This window comes from Linepithema humile, chromosome 3 (genome assembly GCF_040581485.1).
Source record: "Linepithema humile isolate Giens D197 chromosome 3, Lhum_UNIL_v1.0, whole genome shotgun sequence".
NCBI lineage: Eukaryota > Metazoa > Arthropoda > Insecta > Hymenoptera > Formicidae > Linepithema > Linepithema humile.
This window is the reverse complement of record NC_090130.1, coordinates 13,198,031-13,219,655: the sequence shown is the minus strand read 5'-3', so window position 1 is coordinate 13,219,655 and position 21,625 is coordinate 13,198,031. Positions and strand designations below refer to the sequence as shown.

Below are 21,625 nucleotides of genomic sequence, written 5' to 3'. Positions count from 1 at the left end.
CATTAACGTTCCGGAGGTCCTGCTCTGTCGTCACTCGATACTCTCGGGGACGCGCAGCAGTCGGCGACTGTAAGGACGCGCACACGTTGTAACAGAAACGTTAAAGCGAAACGAAGCGAAGAGAAGAAGGAACCGACGGTACGGACACCGCGCGCAAGCGCGTGCAGTCTGCCGAGTGCGAGAGAGAGAAATTTTGGAATTGACGGGATTGATCTCATCGCGCGCTCTTTGTGCGATTCGGAGCGAGACGCCACGACGGGAGAGAGACGCGATCCACTCGACGCGAGTCGTCGTTGGTCCGTTGAATCTCGGCGAGGCGCGAGCCGGTGGTAACCTACGCGGCGAATACGCGACCCTCTCTCCCATCACGGAGAGAGAGAAGAGCGTTCGCGCGCGAGAGGACCGCGAGACGGTCCGATGGTTTTTCAAAGAACTTCCGCCCCGGCCCTCCTCCTCGGCCTTTGCGACAGCAGCACCGCGCCGCAAAAAGGTCGAGCGAAAATGGAGGGACGCTCCGAAGTCACGCGCAAAAGAGCAACACGCGCGAGCACACTACACACTTTGTGCCGTAGCCCCGCTCGCGGGGCGGCGGTCCGCGCGTACACTCGGGCGCGCGGCCAGGCTGATCGAAGGGCCAAACCTTTTGCAGACTACATAGCAAAGAAATAGCGTCTACGAACGCAATTAAAACGATTACCCTGAACGGTGGATCACTTGGCTCGTGGGTCGATGAAGAACGCAGCTAATTGCGCGTCAACTTGTGAACTGCAGGACACATGAACATCGACATTTCGAACGCACATTGCGGTCCACGGATACAATTCCCGGACCACGCCTGGCTGAGGGTCGTTTCAGTACCCCGAAACTGCTTGCGCGCGCGTCGTAGAGACGCGCGCGTACGAGCGACGTTGGACGTTCGCCGAGGCTGCGAGCGCGAGACTCTCCTCGCGGAGTGTGGTCGTTCGTTACCACCGAGGAATCGGTCTCGCCCCCCTGGGCGTCGTCTGAAATGACACGGAGAGAGCGCGTGTTAGGCGTGCGCGTGCCCGCGGCTTGAAAGAACCGCAGTGAGGAGGTAACTCGGAACGTGTGCGAGACGAGAGAATGACGACGACGACTTTCGCAGCCGATGTTGCGGGATGGTCGACGCGGTGCGTCTCCGTTACGCACCCGACATCTCGTACGGGGCGAGAGAGAAGTCGCGCATTCCGTCTTCCTTTCCGTTTCACCTCCCGAGGGGCACGAACGCGTCGTGGCGTGTCGAGGCGTCCGAGTTTAGGACAAATCGGCACGTTGTGCCACGTGAACGAATCTGTTCGGTGGTGGGTTTCCGCGCGAGCCGACCGCGTGTCCGAGTCCACGGATTTCGAAGCGGACGAAGAGAGGTGAAGGAAAGTGGGGGAGCTCCTCGTCGTTGCGTATCTCGCAGAGCGCGCGACGTATCGGAGGAGTCTTCCGCCGCCCTTTCTCTCAGTCCGCCACTCAGGACCGGCATGTTACGTGTCGTGCAATCGCGTCTGGATTTCCCGTTACACGTGCGAGAACCTCCTCCTCCTTTCTCCTCCCAGTCTCTCTCACACACACACACTCTCTCTCTCTCTCTCTCTCTCTTTTCTGTCTCTTTCGACGCGCGTCGTTCGTCACGCACGACGACTGCGGCGACGAGTAGAGCGCAGTGTAGAGAGTAAGAGCAGCAGCAGCAGCAGTAGTGGTCGAGAAGGCAGCGGAAGAAGAGAGGAATTTTTATTCTGATATGACGACCTCAGAGCAGGCGAGATTACCCGCTGAATTTAAGCATATTACTAAGCGGAGGAAAAGAAACTAACCAGGATTTCCTTAGTAGCGGCGAGCGAACAGGAAAGAGCCCAGCACCGAATCCCGCGGTTCCGCCGCAGGGAAATGTGGTGTTTGGGAGGATCCGGTGATCCCGAGGTGTCGCGTCGCGTCCAAGTCCATCTTGAATGGGGCCACTTACCCGCAGAGGGTGCCAGGCCCGTAGCGACCGGTGCGCGCACTCGGGAGGATCTCTCCTTAGAGTCGGGTTGCTTGAGAGTGCAGCTCTAAGTGGGTGGTAAACTCCATCTAAGGCTAAATACGACCACGAGACCGATAGCGAACAAGTACCGTGAGGGAAAGTTGAAAAGAACTTTGAAGAGAAAGTTCAAGAGTACGTGAAACCGTTCAGGGGTAAACCTAAGAAACCCAAAAGATCGAACGGGGAGATTTATCGTCAGCGGCGCTGGCTTCGCGTCGGTGGGCGATGCTCCGCGGAGCCTTTGCGGATCCTACCGCGGACACGCTACCGTGCGTCGATGTCCGGCGCTCGTCGTCGTGCACTTCTCCCCTAGTAGGACGTCGCGACCCGCTGGGTGTCGGTCTACGGCCCGAGTGCGGTGACTGTCGCGTCGCCGGTAAAACGGCACGCGGCAAACCCTCGGTCGCCCGGCCGGCTGCCCGGCGGTACACGCATGGTATCAGGCCGCACTCTTCTCACGTGTGCGTCGGGACCGTCGCAAGCGCGCGCCACGGTACTCGGAGGTTACGGACCTAGCGCCGTCCCCGGTCCTGGCCCGCTGTTGGTCGTACGGAACTCCTTCGACAGGCCTGCAAACGATATACCGGTCGGCGACGCTACTGCTTTGGGTACTCTTAGGACCCGTCTTGAAACACGGACCAAGGAGTCTAACATGTACGCGAGTCATTGGGACTAGCGAGACCTAAAGGCGCAATGAAAGTGAAGGTCGGCCCTGGTTGTCGACCGAGGGAGGATGGGCCGCGTCGCGATGCGGCTCCGCACTCCCGGGGCGTCTCATTCTCATCGCGAGAAGAGGCGCACCCAGAGCGTACACGTTGGGACCCGAAAGATGGTGAACTATGCCTGGTCAGGACGAAGTCAGGGGAAACCCTGATGGAGGTCCGTAGCGATTCTGACGTGCAAATCGATCGTCGGAACTGGGTATAGGGGCGAAAGATTAATCGAACCATCTAGTAGCTGGTTTCCTCCGAAGTTTCCCTCAGGATAGCTGGCACTCGGCTGTTCCGCCAGGAACGCGCGCGAGTCTCATCTGGTAAAGCGAATGATTAGAGGCCTTGGGGCCGAAACGACCTCAACCTATTCTCAAACTTTAAATGGGTGAGATCTCTGGCTTTCTTGAATTATGAAGCCACGAGCATCTCGGATCAGAGTGCCAAGTGGGCCATTTTTGGTAAGCAGAACTGGCGCTGTGGGATGAACCAAACGCAGAGTTAAGGCGCCCAACTCGACGCTCATGGGACACCATGAAAGGCGTTGGTTGCTTAAGACAGCAGGACGGTGGCCATGGAAGTCGGAATCCGCTAAGGAGTGTGTAACAACTCACCTGCCGAAGCAACTAGTCCTGAAGATAGATGGCGCTGAAGCGTCGAGCCTATACTCTGCCGTCAGCGGCAAGTGGGGCGGCCGCGCGCAAGCGCGCCGTCACGAAGCCCTGACGAGTAGGAGGGTCGCGGCGGTGTGCGCAGAAGGGTCTTGGCGTGAGCCTGCCTGGAGCCGCCGTCGGTGCAGATCTTGGTGGTAGTAGCAAATACTCCAACGAGGCCCTGGAGGACTGACGTGGAGAAGGGTTTCGTGTGAACAGCCGTTGCACACGAGTCAGTCGATCCTAAGCCCTAGGAGAAATCCTATGTCAATGACGGCGTACATACTCTGGTGTTCTCGACAACGAGACCGAGAGAGAGACCGTGTGACGAGAGACACACGCCCGTCGGGCGAAAGGGAATCCGGTTCCTATTCCGGAACCCGGCAGCGGAACCGCATACAATTCGGGCCCTCGTAAGAGTGTTCGTCGGGGTAACTCAAAATGACCTGGAGACGCCGTCGGGAGATCCGGGAAGAGTTTTTTTTTCTGTATAAGCGTTCGAGTTCCCTGGAAACCTCTAGCAAGGAGATAGGGTTTGGAACGCGAAGAGCACCGCAGTTGCGGCGGTGTCCGGATCTTCCCCTCGGACCTTGAAAATCCAGGAGAGGGCCACGTGGAGGTGTCGCGCCGGTTCGTACCCATATCCGCAGCAGGTCTCCAAGGTAAAGAGCCTCTAGTCGATAGACTAATGTAGGTAAGGGAAGTCGGCAAATTGGATCCGTAACTTCGGAATAAGGATTGGCTCTGAGGAGCGGGGCGTGTCGGGCTTGGTCGGGAAGCGGGTCTGGCTGACGTGCCGGGCCTGGGCGAGGTGAACGGTCGGCGTTCTCGCGCCGGTCCCGGGATCCGAGCTCGGTCCCGTGCCTTGGCCTCCCGCGGATCTTCCTTGCTGCGAGGCTTCCGTGGCGGCGCGAGCCGTCGCGATCGTCCTCTTCGGCCGCCATTCAACGCTCAGCTCAGAACTGGCACGGACTAGGGGAATCCGACTGTCTAATTAAAACAAAGCATTGCGATGGCCCTCGCGGGTGTTGACGCAATGTGATTTCTGCCCAGTGCTCGGAATGTCAACGTAAAGAAATTCAAGCAAGCGGGGGTAAACGGCGGGAGTAACTATGACTCTCTTAACACGGCAGTACTCTCTGTACTCTCTGTACACTCTGTGTACTCTCTGTACACGGCAAGCACGACTCCGAGAGATAAATATAATCTTCGGCGGCAGCCTCGGGCCGCCGGTCCTGCCGCATCATCGTCACCCTTGCCTGAGCCCGCTCCAGGCCGTTCCCGCCGGCCGCTCGCTGCGGCTCAGCCTCAACTGCCCCCTGCTGCCCTTGCTGCTCCTGCCCCTGTCCCTTTGCCCGAACAGTACGCATGCCCAGATTGTGAACGGATGCCCGGATTGGACGGCATTAGTGTGCGTCTATGGAGAGCCATGCCATCATCTATCAAGGCTCTCCTCTTCAACATCGTGCTGCATTGCGGAGGGTTCCCAGCAAATTTGCTGGTGAGTCGGACGGTTTTCATCCCGAAAAAGGGCGAATGCTCTCGACCGGGTGATTTTCGTCCGATCTCAATAACCTCCGTGGCCGTGAGGCATCTTTATAAGATCTTGGCCCAGAGGCTTCGCAAGTCCAGGGTTGTTAAACTTCGACAGCGGTGCTTCGACGACGGGTGCGGCGAAAATGTCGCCGTACTGGCATCCTTGTTAATGGATGCCAGGTCCCGTCGTCGAGAAATGCACGTCGCTTTCCTGGATTTTGCGAAGGCCTTTGATAGCGTCAGCCACGGCGCTATCACTAGCGCCTTGGCTGGCCTGGGTCTGCCTCACGGCTTTATAGAATATATAGGGAACAGTTACGCCCGTAGCAGCACGAGGTTTGAAGTGCGCGGTGTCAGGTCCGAGCTCTCTGGTATCGGCAGAGGCGTCAGGCAGGGGGACCCGCTATCGCCAGTGCTCTTTTGCCTGGTGATAGACGTGGTCATGAAAGCCATACCTGCCGACGTCGGATACCAGCTTGGAGAACATCGTATTAACAGCATAGCATATGCTGACGATGTTCTCCTATTTGCTGCCACCAAGTGGGGCCTCCAGACCTGTTTGCGAGTGGTCGAAGATAAGGCTAGGGAGATGGGGCTTTTTTTCAAGGGAAAAAGTGCTCTGTTCTGTCCCTCGTTCCTTCCGGTCGGGAAAAGAAAAATAAGATCATTACGGCCCCCCAGTTCCAGCTGCGTGACGGCTCGCGGCTTCCGCAGCTGGACACCGCCGCCGAGTGGCGGTATTTGGGGGTCGATTTCCGACTGGCAGGGCCGAGGAGAGTCGGCTCGGATATTTCACTGTATCTGAGCCGGCTGAGCAGAGCACCTTTGAAGCCCCAGCAGCGGATTAAAATCATCCGCTGCTTTCTTCTCCTTCGCCTTTACCACTCGCTGGTCTTAGGGAGGGCCACGCTTGGCAAATTGAGAGCTCTGGACGTACAGACCCGCGCAGCGGTTTGCAGATGGCTTCGTCTTCCAAAGGACGTTCCGACGGCCTTCTTCCACTCACCGGTCTCGAGTGGCGGGCTTGGCATTCCCGCATTGGCCACCACGGTTCCAGGTCTGCTGTATCAACGCCTTCGCAGCCTGGAATCATCCACTGCCCCGCAGGTGCAGGCAATCGCCCAACACACCTGGGTGATCCGCCGTCGCGAGTGGGCGCGTCATGCGCTCACTCGGGACGGCGTGTGTTTAGCCTTAAAGCACCTGCGGGACAGGTGGTGGTCCCGCCGACTCCACCAATCGGTGGACGGCTTTGAACTGCGGGAGTGTCAGGATTCCAACCTGTTCGCGTGGTGAGTGGATCACGGGAGTCACGCTATTTTCGGCCGTGATTTTGTCCAGCACGTACATGTTCGCACCAATACCTTTCCGACGCGTATTTGTACGTCGAGGGGGGTGAGGCGCGAGCTGTACGCCACCAGATGTCGTGCCAGCTGTAATTCCACCGAGACAGCCGCGCACGTCATCCAGGGTTGCTTCCGCACCCACGGTGGCCGCGTTCTTCGGCACAACGCAGTGTGCCGGGTCTTGGCTGCAGGACTGAGGAACGCGGGCTGGACTGTGCGTGAAGAATCCGCGTACAACACGGCCGAGGGCAAACGCAAGCCCGACTTGCTTTGCCTGCGTGACTCGCGGGCCGTCGTGCTGGACACGCAAGTCGTCAGCGGCGCAACTCCTTTGGGGGATGCCCACGAACGCAAATTGCGTTATTACGGGGACAACGCGTCCTTTCGCGAGGCAATCTCCCGGGAGACCGGCGTCCATCCGCCGGACATTGGGTTCTCCTCTTGTACCATCTCGTGGAGGGGAATCTGATGTCTTGCGTCCGCTGACTGGCTCCTGGGCATGGGGCTTACAAGGGGACTGTTAAGGGGCATTACTACTAGGGTGTTGCAGGGCAGCCACACCAACTGAACCCGGTGGAACCAAATGACATCCATGGTTCACACCGGGCCAGTGCAGCGGGACAGAGAAGGCATTGGGTGAGCGGGGACAAAAAATGTGTGGGGAACCCGTCCCCCAACCTCCTTGTATCCGTCCACTGTGTTTGTCCGTCCTGTATTGTTGGGTGCGTTCCTTCGGGTTTTACCCGTCGTTGGACTCCCTAATTGTATGTCTTTGTCTTTTCCTCGAAGCATTTGGCTTCTCCTTTTATGTTGGCGAGAAATGATAAAAAAAAAAAAAAAAAAAAAAAAAATAGCCAAATGCCTCGTCATCTAATTAGTGACGTAAGCGATGACCATCGATCGCTATAATCTAAAAGTGCAATAACACCTAGCACTTCAGTCTAGAAGAGAGACTGGTTCCAAGTAACAGAATTATGACACGATATGCGTTGTTGCAAAAAGTTATGCGCCAAGAGGGATTGCCCCTATAAGTTCTTATTGAGCTTGCCTGCTCGAGACGGAACTGGGTAATCCTCTCTAACGGTCCTACTCAGGCATGCAGTGATATGGACTGGGGAGGTGACTGCTGGTAAATCTGCGCGCTCTACAGTGCTTGCACTGAAGGGTTAGCCCATGCGCGGCCTAAGCCCGGCGGCCTCTCTGGAAAATGTCAACTGTAGCATGGACTAAGAGTGTGGAAGGTTACTGCTGTGTTATGGGCTACACGGTGGGGACTTGAAATACTATTGGGAAGTGCTCTGACCCGATTTTCGGTGATAAGCTGCCCTCAAGGAACGGCCCTGACCCCATTTGGGGAGGTCTTCCTAACTTATTATATTTATTTATTTATTTATTTATTAATTTTTTTTATTTTATTTTATTTTGGCGCTAATTTTATTTATTTATCTTTAATTTTATATATTGACAAGTCCACCCCCAACTTGCAGTTGGAACTTGGTGGCTGCAGATTGTTCTTTTGAACATTCAAGTTAAAGAGGCGGGGTACATACCCCACAATATAAAGAACAAAGCAACACGCTGCCGTTGGCACGAACGGCTCTTAAATGCGAAAGCAACACGCGGCACCAAGGCAACACGCTGCGCCAAGGCAACACGCTGCGCCAAGGCAACACGCTGCGCCAAAGCAACACGCTGCGGCAAAGCAACACGCCGCGGAAAGCAACACGCCGTGGAGATGCAACACGCCGCGCGGGAGTTGCATGAGTGAACCAGTTAATCTTCAAAACTGAATATATTAATGGTACCTTAGTCTAGTTACGGGCTGGTATAGCGACTCAAATAGCCTCTGCTGGCCAAGTCATTGGTCCACCTCCTCGTGTTTCCGCTGGTAATGTATGTGCTTCGGCACTGCAGCTAAGAGGCTAATGGCGCGCACACTTGATTATTGCCGAACACCAGGCAAGTATTCCGCAAAACAAGTGCTGTGTTAACTGAAATATGCGGCTTTAAGTTTCTCAAGCTAAGGTGGAAGGTATCGTGCTGATGGCTGTATGGCTGCAGGGAACTAAAACGATGCAGTCGCAAACGATCCCTCTAGGGCACCTGGCGCAACCCTAGTAGTACATCAGTCGCCTTACCCAGGTAATGGGGGCTCTGCCTGGATGGACCTCTAGACCCGCCGTACTCGTGGGATTAATATGGAGGAATACAAATCTAAAAACAAAACTAAACTGCTTAAACCTATAAACGACTCGGAACGCACTATGGACCCCTTTAGACAAACTGGATCGGTAACAAGATCATCACCGCCAATGCACAGAATGCAGAGGAGACTGGTAAATCCCAGCTCAACGGCATCGCTGGAACATGGGGAAGAATGCATTGAAATATCAAAGAAAAATGAAGAGAAAGAAGACAGGAGTGATGAGGTTTTTATCAATAGTGATACAGAGGAAACATCTTCAGAAAGGACAAAGACGGCAGGAAAACCAAAAGGGAAAGAAAAGATAATTGTTTTGGACGACAGACTTGAAGAAGACGCTGAGGAGAGGAAGAAAGAGGACGAAGAGAATAAAGTATTAATAAATGAAAGGATTAATAGGATCCAGAAAGAAAGAAGACAGTTAGAGGAGTATCTGTTTAATAAAAACAACAAGGTAAATAAAACGACGATTAAATACGTGATGATGAAATGGGGAGAAATGGAAAAGTATCTATATGAACAGCATATAGAGGCTGAAAAGTGGAAGTCTGCTTACCTCGCGACTAAGAGCTGCGAAAAATTGTATGCTCAGGTTGCGGCACGCGGAACGACAGGTGTCAGAGTAGGTTATGTACCTGAAAAAGAAAAAAGAATGGTAAATCAAAAGCATGAAGTAATGTTGATAAAACCTAAAAAGAAGAAGAGGACAAACGAACAAATAAAGAGTTGAAAATAGATTTCCTAAAGGAATTAAAAGATGTAAAAGGAAAACTGAAAGTAAAGAGTATTAGGCAAATGAGGAATAAGGGACTTATAATGGAAGTGGATGGAAAGGATGATAAAGAAATAATCAAAAGAATAAACCTAGCTAGCAAAGCATTAAAGATAAATGAACCTAAGAAAATAGACCCATCTATGATAATCTACGATGTGGAAAACGAAATTGGTGAGGAGGAGCTAAAGAAGGATCTTATAAGGAAGAACTTCCAAGAGTATGATAAAAATGATCTGCAAGAATTGCGAAATGAAGTAAAGTTTAGCTATAGCTACAAAACCAAAAAAAATAGAAAAAATTGGATCGTAAAAATTCCTGGGAAATTTTACCAGAAGTTGATTGATAAAGGTAGAATTTACATGCAATGGCAAACTTACAGAATCAAGGAACACTTAAATATTGTAAGGTGCTTTAAGTGTTACGGATATGGACACTGCAAAATTTTGTAATGTGGCCAGCCAGCTGTGCGAGAACTGTGGCGCGCATGAACATGCAAAAGCAGAATGCCCAAAAAAAGATAGACCACAATGTGTCAACTGTGTAAGAAATAAACGAAGAGAGTTTTTACACAGTGTTAAATCCAGGGATTGCCCCGAATATAAAAAGCATTTGGAAATATACAAAAGCAAAATAAAATGGAGCTAAGAATTGGTCAAATAAATGCGCAAAGATTGATCGCGGCAGCTGCGAACCTGGAAATATTAATAAAAGAACAAAACCTGGATATACTGTGCATCCAAGAGCCTTACAGCGTAAAAGGCTCTGTAAAAGGTTACAAAACACCTGGACTGAAGATCTTACAACCTGACACAAGAGAACCTTGGGTTGCTTCGGTGGTTCGTGATAGCAACATTGAAAATTCCATAACACCTTCAAAGAAACTGAGCATATTATGTATTTTCAAGTAATAACAGGGGATATAGAATTCTATGTTATAAATGTATACTGTCAATTTTCATTACAAATAGGACCTATCTTACAACAAATCGAGACAATACTACAACACATAAATCATGCAAATGTTGTAATAACAATGGATGCAAACGCTAGATCCAAAAGCTGGTACGCTAAAGAAAGTGACGAACGTGGCCGTAACGTTGATGAGTTTATGATCGCAAATGGATTGTACGCCATGAACAAACCGGGTTATCCGGCTACCTTTTTTACGAACAGAGGCAAATCTAACATTGATGTAACTTTGGCAAGTGGAAGCATGATCAACAAAATCAATAACTGGGAGGTTAACAATGAATGCACTACAAGTGACCACAACCTAATTGTTTTTACAATAAAAATTAATACTACCAAAAAGACAGGAACACATAAGACAAAGGAGTTTAATACCAAAAAAGCAAACTGGAACCTATTCGAGGAAATGATCAAAGAGAAATTTAACAAAAAACAGCTGGAGAAACTAGAAAACCTACATCCAAACAAAGCAGCGAGACTCATGAATAACATACTTAACGATGTATGTAGACAAACTATGCCAAGACGAAATACATCAAACCGTGACGTGCCTTGGTAGAGTAATGAGCTTTCGCAGCTCAGGAAAACAGCGAACAAATCGGAACCATGGAGTATTGTCTACAAAATCGCAAGAAATAAAAATAAAAAAGAGAATACGATTTGTTCACTCGTAAAGATGGGTCGTACACAAAAACATGGGGTGAAACAATTAACCTTCTGCTAGACAAAAGTGTGCCAGAAGACAACCCAGAATCAAATTCGGAAGGGCACTTGCAAGTTTTAAGAGATTTAAGGACGTATAGAAATTGTAATATAGAAAACATAATAACCGGAGATGAAATCTCGCAAGCGATCAAAAGATTAAAAGAAAGGAAAGCTCCTGGACACGATGGGTTTAATACGGAAATCATAAAGAATTTATGGCGCTGCAATGGAGTGGTCCTGACAAATCTAATAAGCAACTGCTTCAGGAGAGCGATTTTCCCGGATACCTGGAAAATTACTGCGATTAAATTAGTACTAAAAAATGAAAATAAGGACAGGAAAATGATAAACTCGTACAGACCAATTTCCATGACGACTACGTTAAGTAAAATTTATGAAAGGATTATTTTAGATCGAATTCTGACAAATTATAAAGAGGCTGGAATGGACAACGAAAGGCAATATGGATTTAAGACTGAGAGATCAACAGAAGATGCTCTACTACGTTTCAGCTACGGCGTCAAAAGCTCGAATAAAAAGTACACTGTAGTTCTATTTGTTGATATCGAGAGAGCATTTGATAATCTGTGGTGGCCTGCTATCAAGGCTCGTATGGCCAAGGCCGGGTGTAGTAGCCACTTAATGGAGATAATAAATAGCTATTTTAGCAGAAGAAAAACATTTAGGTGGGTAGCGTGTCCTGTTCGCTTCTCCGGGTGTGCAAAAAGGTGGTTGCACCGGTCACGGCTGAATTGCTCATCCTGCGTGCGAACCCGCAGGCGCTGCTGGATTTTTCTATCGCCCGGCTTTTGGGGTTTTGCTGGATAGTGGAGAGTATTGTGGCGTTTAGCGTTTCCACGCTCAGGCAGCAGGGGTTTTGTTTCTTTCGCGGTTCAACACCCTCACAATGAATGTCCCTATCTACTCCCCCCAGGGGCTGCAGTTGTTTTTGCAGCTGCAGTACGGGCCTAGCACACCCGGGGTACCTGAGCTCGTCCCAAGTTAAGGTGTAAGGCATCGTGCCGAGAACTGCATGGCCGCTGGGACGATAATTAGAGCGGTCATAAACAATCCCTCTAGGGCACCTGGCGCAACCCTAGTAGTACTTAAGTCGCCTTATCCAGGTAATGGGGGCTCTACCTGGGTGGACTATTATACCAACCATTTTCGTGGGACACAAATGAATAATGAAACTAAAAAAAACGCTGTAAGAGAAACGGAAACTATGGATATTGAAAAAGAATATGAAGGATTTTTATCCCAGCCAAGTAGATCAAGAAACAACTCAAACTCGAGTACGGCTAGCAAGCGAACTAAAAGAAGTAGAATAGAAGATGAAGAGGCTGCTGAGAAAGATTTTTTAACAAATAATTATGATGGAGTAAAAATTCTTAGAGGAGAACTAGAAGATTTTATTTATAAAGAAAACAACAAAATAAATAGGACAGCTATAAAGTTTATCATGGCAAAATAGTCTGAATTAGAAAATAAATTGATTGCATCTGAGATGGATAATCAGAAATTAAGAGGTAAACTAGAAGAAAAAGAAAATTTTGAAAAGAAATGCCATACAAAAAACAAATTACTTCCTACCACGGACTCCATTGACTTATGCAGATGTAACAGGGACTGGCTTGCCGGGCTTTGTGGCTCCGGCTATTCCAGATGCTTCTCCAGCTGCAGTGGTTCTCATCAAACCAGAAATAGAGGATGATTCTCGTAGTAATGACGAAATTAAAGACACGGTAAGTAAACTGTTATTAAATCACAAGAACAATAATAAAGTCAAAAACTTGCGTAAAATGAGAAATAAAGGTGTAGTTCTTGAATTGGACAGTGAAAAAGACATACAACTAGTTAAAAAAGTAGACTTACAAAGTGTTAATTTAAGAGTTGAGAATCCTAGAAAACTGGATCCCACTATAATAATTTATGATGTTAACAAAAATTTGGCTAAAAGTGAAATTAGTGATCAATTATGGTCTAAAAATTTAAATAACGCATCATTAAATAAAGATAAGCTAAAAGATCAAATAATTTTTCGTTTTAATATTGCTAGCAAAAACAGAGATAAAGTCAATTGGGTTATAGAAGTTCGTATTGAAGCTTATAAGCTCTTAATAAGGAAGGGAAGGGCCCAGTAAGGGCCCTTCTAGTAGGGACCTGGCCCAGATAATTTTAATCCAGAAATAATAAAAAAGATTTGGAACATTGATAAAGAAATTCTCTTCAATCTGTATAATAACTGTCTCAGGAATTCTGCTTTTCCGAATGATTGGAAGATTGCAAAAATTAAAGCTATTTTAAAGGATGAACAACGAGACACTACAGATGTTGGATCTTATAGACCTATTGCCCTACTTTCGGTGTTAGGAAAGATATATGAGAGAATCATAGTTCAGAGAATACAAAATATATATATTGAGAAGCAAATAGAGAGTAGATTGCAGTATGGATTCAGGAAAAATAGATCAACGGAGGATGCATTAAACCATTCTCTACAGATAATAAAAAGCAGCGAATCTAAATACGTAGTTGCAATTTTTGTGGATATTGCCGGGGCCTTCGACAATCTTTGGTGGCAGACCATCCTGTTAAGACTAGTTGGAGCTGAGTGTTCCAATACCCTGCTTAATGTAACTAAACAATATTTCGAAAACAGACTGATGGTCTTAAAGTCCAATTATGATAAAATTGAGAGAAAAATGGAAAAAGGCTGCCCGCAAGGGTCAATTCTTGGACCTTTAGCCTGGAACTGGTGCATGGATACGTTGTTGAAGAGTTTGGAAGAATTAGAAATTAGAAATATTTTTACAGTAGCATATGCTGATGATCTGATGATTATTTTAAATGGTGATAGTAGAACAGATATTGAAATTAAAGCGCAAAATGTAATACAAATACTAAACTAAACGCAATACAAAGAGTGTTATTACTAATGATAACTCGAGCTTGTAGAACAACATCAAGTGCTGCAATGCAAGTTGTAGCGGGTATATTACCATTGGATCTTTATGTGACACAAAAGTACATTATTTACAAAATAAGAAAAAAAGAATACGTTAAGTGGAACAACTATATTTACACACCTCATGAAAATTCATCCTTTCATCATGATCTTCGACAAGAAAAGAAAAAATTAGAAACAGTAATTAATCAGCATTGGCAAACTCTCTGGCATAATAATGAACATGGAAGAACTTTAGCTAAATATATACCAAATGTACACTTTGTTACAACTAAACTAAACAAATTACAACTTAATACAAATATTAACTGGCTATGGATCAATAAACAGTACTCTATTTGCAAGGAAAGCCTCCATCAACCCAAATTGTCCAGCATGTGAGGGGGAGGAAGAGACTATAGAACATATAATCTTTCATTGTCCTAAATATAGTGACTTGAGGTATGACACATTACTAGATGACTGCAATAAAAACAGCTTTCCCTCTTTAATTGAAAATGAGGCTGAATATAATAAGTTCTCCAGATTTACAACTGAAATCTTTAAAATCAGAAACTCTTAGCATTGCTTTGTTTGAAAATATTAAAACAATATTAAAAGAAAAAAACTTATATGAACTTATATTAGAAATTAAGACTGTACAATTTACAATATTGATCTACTATAAAAAAGAGGTAATAAAGTAGAAGAATAAACTTAATTATAAGATTAAAATAATAAAGCTGAAAATTTAAATCTAATTATGTAACAAATAAATAAACTAAAACAACTTAAAAGAAAACAAATGCTCAAAGATAGTAGAAGCCTACCTCCACGCGGTTAGAGACGGGCAACGGCGGTAACAAGCCGAGGTTGCCGACGGCTAAAGGCTATAAAAAAAGGGGAAAAGGAAGTAAAACTCTAAAAGAGCAAAATTTTTACCAATAAAGCGGAGATGAGCTCTTAGCTCAAGTGCCGCATTAGAAGAGCTAAATATGTAATGTAATGTAATGTCCCTATCTACTCCTCCCCAAGGGTGCACCTTGTCGTGGTGGGGGGGCTCAGTACCCGTCGGGCATGTTTTGTCCGTTCCGACGGCGAAGCGAACGCACCCCGTGCACGTGCCCCAATGTGTTCTCCTGTGAGCAATCGAGCTCTACCTGCAGGGAGCAACGAGAGCAAGCAGGAGAGAGCACTAGATCCCTATCCTATATTTCCACTCCAAGAAACTCTTACTAACATTTAACAACTAAAACAACTAACGTCCTACTAACTTCTCATATTCAAGTAGTCACTAACAAATGTGTCTAATTTCTTCTAATTAACGCGTAGATACTATAGAGTAACTAACAAAAATTGAACAACTAACTCATATATGTAAATCTTTACCCGTTTTACTCTATTCTTTTCTGTCACTATTTCTTCGCCTAATTTCGTTTCTCTGTCGTAGTCTCAACACAGCATTGTCACGAGTCGGTGTTGAAAGACGTAATGGCTCTAAAAGTGACACGGGCTCTGAAATTTGGGAGCTTGACGCACAATTGTGTGCACCAGAAATATGTACCATGCCCGACAAGGGTAAGAAGCCCCCATAACCATCATGTCCAATGGTTGTCGGAAACAGGGGCATATCTCTACCCCGCCTCCACTTTTTCCCTTTCTCCCTCCTATCCACATTATAACCCACTTCCCCTGTGGCCTATCTCCCTCTCCGCTGCGCCTTCCTTCGTTCTGAAGTGGGGGTGGGTCTGCGCCTAGGCAGGGGCCGGGGCGTGGTCCTGCTCGTGCGGATGCGCGGGGGAGGGGGCAGGGGCCGCAGAGTAGAGCCTACCGGGCCCTGCGTTGTCGGGCTAGGCTTCGGCCTGGTGCGGCGGCGACGGAACCGGTAGTTTTTTTTTTTTTTTTTTTTTTGGAGGTTGGGGGTGTCGGACCAGCGGGCTCCCCCGTTTTGTGTTAGTTGGGATTTTTTACTCTAAGACCAAGGTGTTGGTGCCGTGCTCAGGGTCTGAATGGCTGCGGGAGTGTTTTGGTTAGGCGTTAACGCAGTCGCTAACGGTCCGCTCCGGGGTACCTGCCGACCCCTCGGTATAGATAGGCTTAGTGTCGTATAGGTGGCTCTACGGCGCTGGACATCCTTTCCACCACACTCGTGGGAAAAAAATGAATAGTTCTAAAATTCTAAATTTGGTGAGGAGTGCCCGCGTTTGGCCAGCCGCTTCCGGCTAGACAGGGCGGCTGTTAGGGAAGTGGTGGGAGTTCTCGCCGCTGAGTTCCGTGCGCGATCGCTCGTGGTGGCCTCCGCTTCTTCGAGAGCGCCTCACCGTGTTTTGCCCGAGCGAATCCGCGTTGGACGCGGCGGGATACAGTCCCAGGTTTGCAGTCTTCGTACTGTCCGCATCGAAATAGAAAAATGTGACAGGATAGCGCTCGCGATAAAAAGTTTTCGTACAGTCCGCGTAATATTAGAAAGGTGCGATAGTCTCATAGAAACAAATAGTAGGTCAGGTAACGTTCCCTTGGCGACGGTGTGCCACTTTGACGTGGTGCCAGGGCTCCCCGCTATCCATTCGTGGAGATGCGGGATCTAAGAGCACACCCAAAGAAGTTTAACTTCGTTAAAAAAAACTTGGGGCGCCATACCCAAAAAAGGCTCTGAGGCTTGCACTTCACCTTATGACCTAAAATTTGGCCAGAGAAGTACAACTCTGGAAAAAAACTGAGGGGGAAAACCTCAAAATGGGTCTCTGTAGACTGTCTCCTTTCCTTTCCTTTTCCACCTTCCTTCTTATCCTCTCCCCTTTCTCCTCCGCCAGCCTGCATGCCCTAAAAAGCCGAGGAAGGAAAAACCTCGTTAAACAACCGGGGGTTTGAGATACCTCCTGATGAAAAGTCTCAAATGGAAATAACCAGCTGGCCGGGATCCAGGCTAAACAAAGATCGCCCCGAGGAAGGAAAACCTCGTTAAAAAACCGGGGGTTTGAGAATACCTCCTGATGAAAAGTCTCAAATAGAAATAGCCAGCTGGCCGGGATCCAGGCTAAACAAAGATCGTCCCGAGGAAGGAAAACCTCGTTAATCAACCGGGGGTTTGAGAATACCCCCTGATGAAAAATCTCAAATGGAAATAACCAGCTGGCCGGGATCCAGGCTAAACAAAGATCGTCCTGAGAAAGGAAAACCTCGTTAAACAACCGGGGGTATGAGAACACCTCCTGATGAAAAGTCTCAATGGAAATACCCAGCTGGCCGGGACCCAGGCTAAACAAAGATCGCCCCGAGGATGGATAGCCTCGTTAAACAACCGGAGGTATGAGAACACCTCCTGATGAAAAGTCTCAATGGAAATACCCAGCTGGCCGGGACCCAGGCTTAACAAAGATCGCCCCGAGGTAGGATCGCCTCGTTAATCAACCGGGGGTTTGAGGATACCTCCTGATGAAAAACCTCAAAAATGGGAAAAACCAGCTGGCCGGGATCCAGGCTTAACAAAGATCGTCTGGGAGGTGAGAGCGGCTCCCCTAACAAGTTGCTTCTGGGAATGGACGACCCGGTACATGTAGCGAAGGTAGCTACCAAGCCAATGGCGCCCGACGACTCGGAGTAACGACCCGGAGAAGGGTTAAATAAACGTCCAGGAGAAGGATACTCCTTGAATAAACCTGGGATTCCTAAAGGGTGGTGCCCATAATTGAAATTACCCCCTTGTGATGGGGCGACCTTTGGGTCGCCGTTTCAGTGTTGTAGGTTGTCGATAAACCTTCGTGATGGGCCTTCGGGCACACCACTTATACCCTCTCGTTGTGCGCCACCTTGTCGTGGTGAGAGGGCTCACCGGGGGAATACCTGAAAAGGTGTTTCCGCGGTGCTAAGAGCGCACAGTTCCTCCGCTGGGGGGAACAGGGAGTCCGGCGGCTCCTCAAGGGACTTTTCCCATCCGCCGGTAGGAGACGGGGACTCCGACTTCAAACCCCCGGTGGCACGGCACCGTTAGGGGGAGATTTTTATCTCCCCTCCGTGCACGGGCGGCCAGGCTCGAAGCCCAGTGGGGCGGCTGGTCAGGGAGGTGCTCCCCCCACGGTTGAGGCCTGTCTTGGTCGGGGCTGCTGCTCCGGCGGGACGGGTCTCTGGTGGGGTCACTTTGGTGGCCCTGTCTAAAGGGATGGGATGTGGGTGCCGGTCCTCTTGTGTCTGGGGCCGATCCTTCCTCCTCCGATCAAGGGGGTGGACAGGATGCGGCCTGGCATGGGAGGAAGCGGTGTCCCACAACAGGGGGGGCTCTCCCTCTCCGCTCAAACGGCACAGGGACGTGGTCCCGGTGTACGCGAGCGTGAAGGGGAGCGACGGGCCGTCGATGTCCCGGAATTCACCGGGCTCGTCGGGCCGGGCCGTTCCGAGCCGCTCGGAGGTAATCCGAGGCAGGGTCGGACGGTGGGGGAGGCTGGGGCGGATTCTGGGAGCATAGCTCGCGGTTTCCGGCCTAGCCTGGTGGCTGCTCGAGCCGCTCAGAAGTATTCTGAGGTCGGGGTCGAGTAGCGAGGTCCGTGCACTTTCGGAGTGCGTCCCGGTAATTTATTATCGGTCCCAGAGTGTGCGGACGAGGAGTGGGTTTGCTGGTTGCCGCGGCGGGCAAGGCGGTTGGTTGTGTCGCTACAACCTTCCGCCCCATCCGTCCGTGGGGCCCCCCGCGTGGCGGCGCCCATCACGGTGCCCACAGGTCGGAGATGTGGGACCTCTGAAAACCCCTGGGTTAAACCAGGGGTGTGTAAGGGGCTGGAGGCCCGTGCACCGGATGCCCATCCCGGTACCAGAGCCATATGCCGACTCCCCGGGGGAACTCGGGGGTAACTGGGCATGCCCGGTCGGCGAAGCCGTGATGGGTTGTGGGTTTTGAACCAAGAATAGATCATATTAATATACTGGAGATGGAGGAGGACTGCGAGCAATCGCAACATATCTGCGACACGTCGCAGAGAAAAGGCGCCCAACACCGGCGCAGGAATGGGTCAGAGGCCACCACCTCTTTTTCTTCTAGGAGACTGAGAGGAGGAGCCAAAGGCAAAAAGCCTAAGTGGCTAAAGGAGGGGACTCAGAAGACACAGAGAGTACTCTGGTCGCGTCTGATTCCGATGGTGACGCGGAGATGTCTGACACCTCACACATCTCGGTCGGATCGAGCTCTGATCTTAGGGGGAAGAGTCCCCAATCTAAGAGGAGCAAGAGGAAGAGGCCGGCGACCACGGGCCAACAGACATCCTCCGAGGATGAAGATGTGGACAATCCACCTTCCCCATTCCAGAGGAAGAGGAAGCAGGGCCGACCGGCTAATTCACCTAGCCATGTAGGGCAGTACACTGCCGAAAAAAGGAAGGAAAGGGAGCAGTTCCTAAAGAAAGAGAGGAACAAGGAGCTGGCCCTTTCCATAGTGGAGGGTACCGAAACCGTCGACAAATCGACGAGAAGGTACAAGACGCATGTGAAGGCAACGAAAACTTGCGTAGAGCAGTTGGCGGACTCATCTGTCCAGGACGTCCTAAACGCCCTGGACAAAGAGGTGAAGTCCATAATGACAGTGGCAAGTAAAGGCAGCGGCATGCAAGGTGGCATTCAAAAGCTCCTGATAACGCGGCCTACAGGATTGAGGCGGGCTCCAAGGTCCTGGCGTCCCGCACAGAGTCGGGTTATTATGACCCTCAGACCGGTAGAGCCCCCTCTTCTGTCAGCCCGCAGATAGAGGACCTAATGGCGGCAAACCGCCGATTAGAGGAGGAAAACCGAAACCTCTGAAAAGAAATGGAGGAGTTGACGAGAACCTCCCCTCCTCCCTCTCCCTTAATAGGGATCAGGGAAACGGAGGAGGAGGAAAGGATGGAAGAGGAAGAGAGTGGGGAGGGGTTGGAGGGGAGTCTCCCCCCCCTGGCTCCCCCCCGGTGATTCCTTACCCCTCTAGGAGGGAAATGGAGTAACATCCCGCCAATAGGCTCCCGATCCAGGGGGTTAGCAAGAGGTTGGAAGACGCCCCTTACCCGGTAATCACAAGCAACGTGCTTCTGCACGGTGACGAGTCGGTTACCACCCTGGGGCAGATACTGATGGGACAGATGAGGGAGGAATGGAGAAAGGAGATGAGAGAGATGAGGGAGCTCATTGAGATGAGACTCCCCCCCCTCCTTGCCTAACCCCCCCTTTCCGAGTCCCCTAGTGGTTCGGGTCCACCCCCTGTTAGGGCGGTGGCTCCCCCCACTGGGTCCTCAAAGAAGGAAGGAGGAAAGAAGGGGAAGAAGAAGGAGCCGAAACAGCGGTCCGCCGCCTCGCGACAGCCCACCGCCGGCCCTCCTCCTCCCCCTGCGGAGAAGAAGAAGGACCCGAACAAGAAGCCGGGTCCTCCGACTCCCCCTGGAGGGGATAAGACCGCCCCTGCTACCCCCTCTACCGCCGTAATCCGGCGGGAGGAGGAGCAACCATCCTGGGCGACGGTCACGAAGAGGGGGAAAAAGAAAACTCCCCCTAAGGCAGAAGGGACCAAATCAGTCCCCAAACCTCCTCCCTCCCTCCCCTCCCAAGGGGATGGAAAGAAGGGGGGAAAGAAGAGAAAAACCCCCCGTACAGCAGCGATCACGCTCACCTGCCCGGAGGGCAAGTACTCCGAAACGATGAGGTAGATACGGGAGAAGATCTCGCTCAAGAACCTGGGGATCTCTGGGCAAATAAGGCTTGATAAGGCCTAGACAGGGGCCATGCTGGTACAGCTGTCGGGCCCCGATAGAAAGGCTGAGGCGGACAGGTTGGCCAAAAGTATGGCTGACCTGTTCGCAGATAAGTCCGAGATCCGGATCGCTCGACCTCAAAAAATGGGGGAGGTCCGGATTAGCGGAACAGACCCATCCGTCACACCCGAGGATATTACTCGGGTGGTGGCGGAACTAGGAGGATGCTCCCTCACCGATATAAAGGTGGGGGACATTAAAATAACGGGGAGGGGCATAAGATCCGCCTGGGTCCGCTGTCCCTTAGAGACGGCCATCAAGGTCACAAAAACCGGCCGGATAACAATAGGGTGGTTCCCCTACAAGGCGGAATTACTTGACGCACGCCCCCTCCAGTGCCATAAGTGTCTGGAGAAAGGGCACGTGCAGGCCAAATGTCCCTCGGGCAATGCGGACCGCAGTAAATGCTGTTACCGCTGTGGCACCGAGGGACATGAGGCGAGGAAGTGCACGGCACCGGCACTTTGTGTTGTGTGCCAGGTAGCAGGTCGGCCGGCCTCCCATAGAATAGGGGGACCGGCATGCAAGGCCCCAAAAAACGGGGAAAAGAAGAAAAAGGGGGGGATTATCCCGACACCCCCCCCCAACAAAAAAAGGGGAAGCAGGCGGCAGCGGCGATCATGCCTGCCCTGGTGGAGCTCAATCTCCCACAGGAAATGGAGTGCGAGCCCACCCCCTCGCAGCGCCCCGCCAATAAGAGCGCAATGGAGTTCAGCCTGCAGGAGTAACGGGTTTCGTGGACTCAACAATGTCTACGAGGCTCCTGCAGGCGAATCTGAATCACGCCCGTCAGGCCCAGGATCTTTTCATTCAGGACCTGAACGGGCGTGATGCAGGGCTGGGCGTGGTGGCGGAGCCATACGGCGTGCCCGACTCAAATCCCAATTGGGTCGCGGCCGCTAATAGCTCTGCTGCCATCATAAGAAGGGACTGCCTGCGCTCCCCCCCGTATCCTTGTTGGAGAAGAGGAGGGGTTACATTA

The 21,625-nt window shown here is 50.3% G+C and overlaps 1 protein-coding gene and 2 non-coding genes across 3 annotated transcripts in view; 2 read left to right on the top strand and 1 right to left on the bottom strand.

Annotated features, from left to right (window-relative positions):
• LOC136999132 (small subunit ribosomal RNA) overlaps positions 1-5 on the top strand; it is a 1,920-nt gene extending 1,915 nt beyond the window's left edge. The window contains exon 1 of the ribosomal RNA XR_010889536.1: positions 1-5. This exon is cut by the window's left edge and continues 1,915 nt beyond it. This is a non-coding gene — a ribosomal RNA (small subunit ribosomal RNA).
• A 689-nt stretch (positions 6-694) lies between these two features.
• On the top strand, positions 695-849 carry LOC136999169 (5.8S ribosomal RNA). The gene has a single exon (XR_010889570.1). It is a non-coding gene; the product is annotated as a 5.8S ribosomal RNA (ribosomal RNA).
• A 2,902-nt stretch (positions 850-3,751) lies between these two features.
• On the bottom strand, positions 3,752-4,473 carry LOC136998350 (uncharacterized). The gene has a single exon (XM_067350887.1). The coding sequence runs from the start codon at positions 4,340-4,342 to the stop codon at positions 3,767-3,769; it is 576 nt and encodes a 191-aa protein (XP_067206988.1). The 5' UTR covers positions 4,343-4,473; the 3' UTR covers positions 3,752-3,766.
• Positions 4,474-21,625: the final 17,152 nt, after the last annotated feature.